Genomic DNA, 9,930 nt, shown 5'->3' on the forward strand with positions numbered 1-9,930 from the left:
ATTTTTTTTTTTTTTTTTTTTTGGTAATTCTACAGCTCTTTTTTCATATTTAAAGTATAAAGTTATATCAAAGAGGGTGTTATGGGATGGATAGTATGAAACCTCTGGAAAAATAAGGTTTGTTTGTGTTTTTTCTAACGTGTGATATTACATACTTTAATATTATTTCTTATCACTCATGCATTAAATAATTAAATATATAAAAGGTTACTCTTTATAAAATAACACCATATTTTAGTACTAGGTAAAATACATTCAAAATCTTTTCACAATTGACTTTCATACTTGGAGTTTTTGTTTTAAGATGCACGACCCATGATACATTTTCAATCTAATCTAAGACTAACATCAATCTATTAGTGAAGCACTGAAATTACGAAATGCACTGCTATCAAATTTGATTTGTTCTTCTTTACAAAATAGATTGTTTTCAAAAGTGAGAATAATATTTGTAGTCGTGGACTTAAAACAACAATAACGCTTGCATCGACAAATGATATTCAAAGTCATCCTTCGTGTTTTTTCTCTCGTCAGTTCACAAACAAGCACAACTTTAGTTAATTATGATAAAAACGCGTCGGACGATAAAGGAAACAAAGTAGACTTGCTGAGAAACAACAGTCACACAATCACTATAGATTTAAAATATTCCTTTGGTATTACTTGGAATTAACATATCCGAATTGTTGCTTTTCTTTACATGTTATAAGAACTAGGTAATTAGTCCACGCAACGCGTGGTTGTAGGCATAATAGTTTTTATTATATTTCTTAAATTTTCTTAAACTAAAATATTATTTTACTAATATATAATCTCAAAAAAGTTATACTAATGTATGAATTTCAAAAAAATTTATAGCAATTTCTCAAAATAACACTTCTATCAACAATTTTTTGGTATGGTTATTTATTATACAAAATTTAAAATATATAAACTTTTCTATAAATCAAAAATTAACCAATACTACAAAAAATTATTACAAATTGATGAGCTATATTAATATAAATAATAATATAGAAATTTAAACATTTTCCTAATATGAGAGAATCTATGTTTATGATCATGTTTTATAAAGGTTAAACATTAATTTAAAGATTTTTTCTTAATGACATTGTAAACATAAGACTGTAGTATAGTAAAATTGAATCAAATAAAATTATCAAAAAATTTAGTAACTACGTATAAAATTATTGTATATAGAATATTCCTTTTTCAAAGTTTAAAGCAATTAAAATAATTAAAAAATATTAAAATTTTACCAAAAATATTTTTTCTTGAAAGATAAATATATTTGTTGGAGGAGTTAATGTAAAATTATTGGATATGAGCTACATTTGAGTTAAATGTAGAGTTAAATGGAGTTAAATGCCTTTAAAAATGGGTTAATAATCAATAAAAATTTTAATTTATTTTTGACTTAAAAGAAAAGGAATACCAAGTGGCTCAATCAAAATTTAAACTTACACTTTTTGATTGTTTTGTTGATATAAACTCAACACTCACACATAATATTCCAAATTGAAAATATTACTTTTGAAGTGACAAACTAAATTAGTTTTTTTTAAAAAATTATATGAACTTCAATCTAAAGATTTTTTAAAACCCCAAGAATAACTTCAATCCTTTTTTTTTTTTTTTGTTTTTCACTCATCAATTTAATTTATAGTGCTAGATTTCATACTAATGGTTTCATCTTTAGAGGATTTAGTTAAATGGTATTTTAATAATTATATTATTTTCTATATTTCACTTCCAGTTAAACATGATTTCTTTTTGGAATCATTTTTTCATTTTGCTTAAATCAAGAAAATCATTTTTTTATAATTAAGTTCTTTTTGTTTTCAAAAACCTCAAATCTTAAATAATATAAATATTATATTGATCTTTACATATTTATCTATTGGATCACAAAACAAAATAGACTTTACAAAATAAAATAGACTTTATAAATGGATAATTATATTGATCATTCTAAATTATTAAAAATGATACATGAATATGTGAGATAACCAGAGTACATAATAGAGAATTAGAGATGAATCTTTTCAACTTCATGACCTTATTGTGTGGTGAATATTGTAAGAGTATGAAAAATAATGACTTATAAGATGCTAATCTAAAATAGATAATGAAGATAAACCTTTTAAAACAGATTCTCAAATAAACTTGATTTTTTGTTAAAACCAACATATGTGAATTTAAATTTAGCTATGGAAATTTTAAAAATAAATATGAATAGATTAGAAAGGCAAGAAATATAAAAGAAATATTTTATTTTTATATAAATAAAATAAAAATTGAAAACAATGTTAATTATATATAATACTTTCTAAATTAAAATATAGAATCAAACTCTTACAACACATATTATATATAACAACATTTGATATTGGTGAGAGAGGAGGAGAGAATGATTACTTATAAGATGATAATCCAAATTAGATAATGAAGATGAATCTTTAAATATAAAAACAATGTAAAATATATATATATATATATTATGTAGTCTCTAAAATTAAAATTTAGTATTAAAAATTTACAATGATATTTCATTTGGTTTTTTGTAACCCATACAACAAAAATAAGAAATTGAAAACATAAAAAAAAAATGATTTGAGAAATTGTGGAAGAAAATGAGAGAAGTGGAAGAGAATGAGAGAATGTGAAAATGAGAAAGTAAAAAATGCCAATATGAGAGAATGAGACAATGCTTATTTATATGATAAAAATTGATGCAAGATTACATTTAGAATTATTGGAGTTACAAATATTATTTATTGTGTTTGAATAATATTGAGTGGTGGAATATGATTAATGCATAATTTATTTTATTTTCAGTTATAATTTTATTTTAATGTATGAATTAAATGTATTGTGTTAATTGGATCTTAAATATTATTTAAAGCAATTAAACAATTAGAAATCAAATAAAAAAATTATAAAAAAAAAATAAAAAGTATTAAATGAAAATCAACTAGGAGAGACCAAAACTTTACTTTTATATATATGATTAAAGCTTAGTGGCGTTTAAATATTCGTATAAGAACATTCATTCACGTTTAATTCGATGATTTTCTTATCATAGTATTTCTATATGATTTTGATCAGTTTGCTAAGTAGTATATCAATTTTAAAATGCAGATCAGTTTTGCTTGAAATTGAAATCCAAATTTTTTTGGTCAAAAATTATGACAATTATAAACGTATTACGAATCGGCAATTTTAGTGCTTATTACACTAATGAGTTTCATTCTTATTAACTCAAAATGTTGAGCTTTTTTACACTTATTGAACGGCAAACTATACTACTATAAGAAATGTTTAGATAAACATAGCATTATCTAAAAAACACTCCAATAAATAAAATGACTATAATAAATATATTTTAGTCTCACAAAACGAAAAGTGTAATATAGCCAAAAATCCAATAATATTACTATTATAAAGTTAAATATTTTTTAAGGTATATTACACGTCAACTTTTTTCCCTCAGTCCGGTTCAATTGATCTCTCCATTGTAAATAGAGAAATTTTTCAAAAGATATACTAAACCAGTTTTTGACTAAGCTTTTAAAGCAATATAGGAACTTATATATAATTCAATAGTCTGACTAGTATACATATTCAAACTCTCAATTGTCTCAACTCAACAAACAAAAAACTTTCACAAAAATAAAGTGTAACAAAACCAAAAATCCAATAATATATAACTATCATAAACTAAAGTATTTTCAAATTGTCCAAGTCCGATTCAATCCTCTCCATCATCGTTGATCTCTCTCTCTCTCTCTCTCTTTTTCATCTCTATAAAGCAGAGAGCTTCACAGCGCGTGAAAAATGGCTTTTCCCACTGAGCCACGACGCGTTTGAATCCTCCACCTCTCTCTCCTCTCTTCAAAGATTCCACCTACCTATACTTATATTAGATATATATATATATATATATATATGGTGCTACGTGTATATACTTCCAACAATATCATCATTCTTCTTCACCCAACACTTTGAAAACTCCTATCATACGATTCTTGGATCTATGAGGCCGTTCTCCAAGAACGATCGTCGCCGTTGGTCGTTCGATTCAGTCTCCGCCGGAAGAACCGCCGTCGGGAGTGCGTCAACTTCACCTGGAACTGAATACTCCAACGGCGGCGAAGAGTTCGTCGAAGTCACCATCGATCTCCAAGACGATGACACGATCGTTCTCCGCAGCGTCGAGCCGGCAACGGCCATTAACGTCGTCGATATGATCTCCGACGAAGCTTCCGGTGGAACAATGACTCCGGTTTCCATCTCGAGATCTCCGACGATGAAACGTACTTCGTCTAACCGGTTCCGTCAATTCTCTCAAGAGCTTAAGGCTGAAGCTGTGGCAAAGGCGAAACAGTTGTCTCATGAACTGAAACGGTTCTCGTGGTCTCGTTCTTTTTCAGGCACTACCACCACTTCCGCCGCGAATCAAAACGGCGGTATTGGTGGTGGTGGTTTGGTAAACTCGGCTTTAGAAGCACGAGCGTTGCGGAAACAAAGAGCTCAGTTAGATCGGACTCGGTCTAGTGCTCAAAGAGCTCTACGTGGTTTGAGATTCATAAGCAATAAGAAAAAGAACGTTGATGGTTGGAACGATGTTCAATCCAATTTCGATAAACTCGAAAAAAACGGTTACATCTATCGTTCTGATTTCGCTCAATGCATAGGTAACACACAAAAAAACTCTATATATATAATCTTGAGATTCTTGAATATACTCTAAATCTTGATTTGTTGACACAGGAATGAAAGATTCGAAGGAGTTTGCATTGGAACTGTTCGATGCATTGAGTAGAAGAAGAAGATTAAAAGTTGAAAAGATCAATCACGATGAGCTTTATGAGTATTGGTCACAAATCAACGACGAAAGCTTTGATTCTCGTCTCCAGATCTTCTTCGACATGTACGTAACATAAAAAAAAAAAAAAGTTTACTTAAACTTAATGGTTAATTTTTAATTACTATACTAATAATGATGAACGTAAAAGCTTGTTATAATGATTTTACTATATAACGATCCCATATTTTCAGCGTCTTCCAGATCAGTCTACTTAATTATGATGATAATGATAATTAAACAGTATGGTAATTTGCATGTGTGCAGAAATTATTGTTCCCTGACGATGCGTATGTTTTAATTTTTATATAGTATAAACCTTGGACTTTTAATTGAAGATAATTAATACATAATTTATTATAAATCTACTGTGTTTACAAATCTTCTGTTATTTGTTGGGAATTTACAGAGTGGACAAGAATGAAGATGGGAGAATTACAGAAGAGGAAGTAAAGGAGGTAAATTAAATGCTGGCTATTTAACAGTTTTGTCATTTTTTTGATTCATAAATTGTTAGTTTAAAAAAATAAAATAGTATAAACAGGGACTGGTAGTCAAAATAGTGTTTTTTTTATTTATAATCAAAGTTAGGCGGGGATTTGGTGACCTTAAATCTTATGAAAATGCTGATATACTAACCACTCCTCTAAATTATAAAAAAATCTAAAGAACCAAAATGCGATTTTTCTTGTCTTCATTTTTTTAACCCATGTTCGTTTTAGATTCTTATCTATAACTAAGTTGTCATTTCTGTTGAACTATGTTATTTTTTTAATTGGTTTTGACTATATAATAAACTTGTTTTATATATATAATCTAATATTTGACGGTGACACAAGATACAATAGAGATGGTTTACTTAACATTTTGTGTGTTTTTTTCTTTGAATATTTTTTAGATAATAATGTTGAGTGCATCTGCAAATAAGCTTTCAAGATTAAAGGAACAAGCAGAGGAATATGCAGCTTTGATTATGGAAGAGTTAGATCCTGAAAGACTTGGCTACATAGAGGTTGGTTTTGAATACACTGTATAAAATCTTTAATATGTTACAAAAATCCACCATCACATGCTTTGTTTCCGTGCTTGCATGATGTGAATATTATATGATATTGCAGAATACTTTCGTTACACAAACGAAATAAAGTATGTTACACCGCCGCCCAAAAATAGAATTCAATAGTTCTTTTATATAATGACCTCACAGGTTATAGACCAAAAAAATAAAATTACTATTGCATTAAACCATCTCATGTTTTGCTTTTTTCCTACTCTTATCTCATTTTGCTGACACCTAGTATAGTTGTCCATTATAAAAGTATAGATTCTTCTGTTCAGTAGCTCAAATTTAGTATACAATTTCTACTCTTCTATTTCAATTACTTAATGGTAGGTGAAGTTGTTACAATAGTATATTTCAAAACATGTGACTGCTATTATCTTGTTGTATGGTTATATTTATCTAACTGATCAGCATTTTATGATTATGATTAATTAAGGCAAAAGATTTCATAGATTTTAGTGTTGTTTTGTTTTTTTTCTTGTGTAGCTATGGCAACTAGAGACTCTGCTTCTACAAAAAGACACATACCTCAATTACAGTCAAGCATTGAGCTATACAAGCCAAGCATTAAGCCAAAACCTTCAAGGGTTAAGAAAAAAGAGTCGAATACATCGAATGAGTTCGGATTTCGTCTACTGCATGCAAGAGAATTGGAAAAGGATATGGGTTTTATCCTTATGGATCTTGATCATGATCGGACTATTCTTGTGGAAGTTCTTCCAATACAAGCAAAAAGATGCATTTCATGTGATGGGTTATTGCTTACTCACAGCAAAAGGAGCAGCTGAGACACTTAAATTCAACATGGCTCTAATACTTTTCCCGGTTTGCAGAAACACCATTACTTGGCTCAGATCCACGAGACTCTCTTGCTTCGTTCCTTTTGATGATAACATCAACTTCCACAAGGTTAGTGAACTATTTTAACCTCTTTTGTTTGTTTCTTTGATTTGTAACTTTTTGGGGTCCCATAGGAACTTTCTTTTCGTGCTTCAATAGAAGTCAAAAAACCAATACTAAATGAATGGGATTCAAAAACCTCTTCGAACGCAATGTGCTGTCGAAAAAGCTGAGAATGTTGTGGGCCTCATATCCTTTGTGCACGCACTTGAACGTTGACATGACAGCTAAACAGCTACTTCGCTTTCTCTTTTTTTTTTTTTTTCTCTCATTTCTTACATTTATTTGCTACAAAAGAAAAGTGAATAAACAAGTTTATACCGAATTAGAACTGAACTTTTTGTTCACTTTGATCTTTTTACTTATCTCAATTTTGCAGTTAAAAGAANTGCTGACACCTAGTATAGTTGTCCATTATAAAAGTATAGATTCTTCTGTTCAGTAGCTCAAATTTAGTATACAATTTCTACTCTTCTATTTCAATTACTTAATGGTAGGTGAAGTTGTTACAATAGTATATTTCAAAACATGTGACTGCTATTATCTTGTTGTATGGTTATATTTATCTAACTGATCAGCATTTTATGATTATGATTAATTAAGGCAAAAGATTTCATAGATTTTAGTGTTGTTTTGTTTTTTTTCTTGTGTAGCTATGGCAACTAGAGACTCTGCTTCTACAAAAAGACACATACCTCAATTACAGTCAAGCATTGAGCTATACAAGCCAAGCATTAAGCCAAAACCTTCAAGGGTTAAGAAAAAAGAGTCGAATACATCGAATGAGTTCGGATTTCGTCTACTGCATGCAAGAGAATTGGAAAAGGATATGGGTTTTATCCTTATGGATCTTGATCATGATCGGACTATTCTTGTGGAAGTTCTTCCAATACAAGCAAAAAGATGCATTTCATGTGATGGGTTATTGCTTACTCACAGCAAAAGGAGCAGCTGAGACACTTAAATTCAACATGGCTCTAATACTTTTCCCGGTTTGCAGAAACACCATTACTTGGCTCAGATCCACGAGACTCTCTTGCTTCGTTCCTTTTGATGATAACATCAACTTCCACAAGGTTAGTGAACTATTTTAACCTCTTTTGTTTGTTTCTTTGATTTGTAACTTTTTGGGGTCCCATAGGAACTTTCTTTTCGTGCTTCAATAGAAGTCAAAAAACCAATACTAAATGAATGGGATTCAAAAACCTCTTCGAACGCAATGTGCTGTCGAAAAAGCTGAGAATGTTGTGGGCCTCATATCCTTTGTGCACGCACTTGAACGTTGACATGACAGCTAAACAGCTACTTCGCTTTCTCTTTTTTTTTTTTTTTCTCTCATTTCTTACATTTATTTGCTACAAAAGAAAAGTGAATAAACAAGTTTATACCGAATTAGAACTGAACTTTTTGTTCACTTTGATCTTTTTACTTATCTCAATTTTGCAGTTAAAAGAAAACCTCATAAAATTAACTCACTGCTGTTTTTTTTTTTTTGTTATGTGAAGACAATTGCTGGAGCCATAGTAGTAGGTGTGATCCTTCACGTTGGAAACCATCTTGCTTGTGATTTCCCTAGAATCGTTAGAGCCACCGAATACGATTACAATCGGTATCTGTTTCATTACTTTCAAACGAAAAAACCAACATACTTCGACCTCGTTAAGGGTCCTGAAGGGATAACAGGGATCTTGATGGTCATTTTGATGATTATTTCATTCACATTAGCAACAAGATGGTTTAGGCGTAACCTCGTCAAGCTTCCTAAACCATTTGATCGGCTTACCGGTTTTAACGCCTTTTGGTATTCGCATCATTTGTTCGTCATTGTCTATATCTTGCTTATCCTTCACGGTATCTTCCTCTATTTCGCCAAGCCTTGGTATGTTCACACGGTAAGTCTCTGTCATTCTTAGCTCCTTACTTGTTGACCAATATGTAATCTTGATTTTGATTTTTTGAGATGTTGTTTTTTTGCAGACATGGATGTATCTTGCAGTACCAGTTTTACTCTATGGTGGAGAAAGAACACTTAGATACTTCCGTTCTGGTTCTTATTCTGTTCGACTTCTTAAGGTATGTAGTAAAAAGATACCAAAACAGAGGACTCTGTTTTCATTATTTTTACTCATTGCCTTGTAGAAGAAGCTAACATCTTTTGATTTTGTTTTGTTTTAGGTTGCTATATATCCGGGTAATGTTCTAACGCTGCAAATGTCGAAACCAACTCAATTTCGTTACAAAAGCGGGCAATACATGTTCGTCCAGTGTCCTGCAGTTTCGCCCTTCGAATGGTAAAAAAATTCCTCTGTTTGTGATACTAATCAAATAAAACAATGGTTCTTACTAAATTGTAATCGTCGATTTAGGCATCCATTCTCAATTACTTCAGCACCTGAAGATGATTATCTCAGCATTCACATTAGACAACTCGGAGATTGGACACAAGAACTCAAAAGAGTGTTCTCTGAAGTTTGTGAACCACCAGTTGCCGGAAAAAGTGGACTTCTTAGAGCTGACGAAACAACAAAGCAAAGGTATAACAAAAAGACAAAAACTAAATACCTTATAAATTAACCAAATGCTGATATGTTTAGTAAATGTTGTTTCAGTTTGCCAAAGCTATTGATAGATGGACCATACGGTGCACCAGCACAAGACTATAGGAAATATGATGTTCTCTTATTAGTTGGTCTTGGCATTGGTGCGACTCCATTTATCAGTATCTTGAAAGATTTGCTTAACAACATTGTTAAAATGGAAGAACATGCGGTAATAAACAAAAACCTCAAACCTTTTTCTCATTTGTCCAAAAAATTAGTAAAAGATGTGAGTTTGATATATGTTTTTACATCTCTAGGATTCGATCTCGGATTTCAGTAGATCATCAGAACACAGCACAGGAAGCAACGGTGATACACCAAGACGGAAGAAATTACTAAAAACCACAAATGCTTACTTCTATTGGGTCACAAGAGAACAAGGCTCTTTTGATTGGTTCAAAGGTGTCATGAATGAAGTTGCAGAACTTGACCAACGGGTAAACAACCAAACTCAAAACATTTTTGACAAAACCAATTTTTCCAAGAAGATTCAACTTAGA

General features: G+C 30.6%; 1 protein-coding gene across 1 annotated transcript in view; it reads left to right on the forward strand.

Annotated features, from left to right (window-relative positions):
• LOC104704034 (respiratory burst oxidase homolog protein F-like) overlaps positions 3,765-9,930 on the forward strand; it is a 7,968-nt gene continuing 1,802 nt past the window's right edge. Inside the window, exons 1-11 of the mRNA XM_010420147.2 lie at positions 3,765-4,697; positions 4,774-4,933; positions 5,277-5,325; positions 5,766-5,879; positions 6,417-6,839; positions 8,336-8,722; positions 8,808-8,903; positions 9,006-9,121; positions 9,197-9,364; positions 9,440-9,599; positions 9,688-9,866. Coding sequence (XP_010418449.1) covers positions 4,037-4,697; positions 4,774-4,933; positions 5,277-5,325; positions 5,766-5,879; positions 6,417-6,839; positions 8,336-8,722; positions 8,808-8,903; positions 9,006-9,121; positions 9,197-9,364; positions 9,440-9,599; positions 9,688-9,866 — 2,513 coding nt within the window. The 5' untranslated portion in view covers positions 3,765-4,036. The remainder of the gene's footprint in view (positions 4,698-4,773; positions 4,934-5,276; positions 5,326-5,765; positions 5,880-6,416; positions 6,840-8,335; positions 8,723-8,807; positions 8,904-9,005; positions 9,122-9,196; positions 9,365-9,439; positions 9,600-9,687; positions 9,867-9,930) is intronic.

This window comes from Camelina sativa, chromosome 7 (assembly GCF_000633955.1).
Source record: "Camelina sativa cultivar DH55 chromosome 7, Cs, whole genome shotgun sequence".
Classification (NCBI taxonomy): Eukaryota; Viridiplantae; Streptophyta; class Magnoliopsida; order Brassicales; family Brassicaceae; genus Camelina; species Camelina sativa.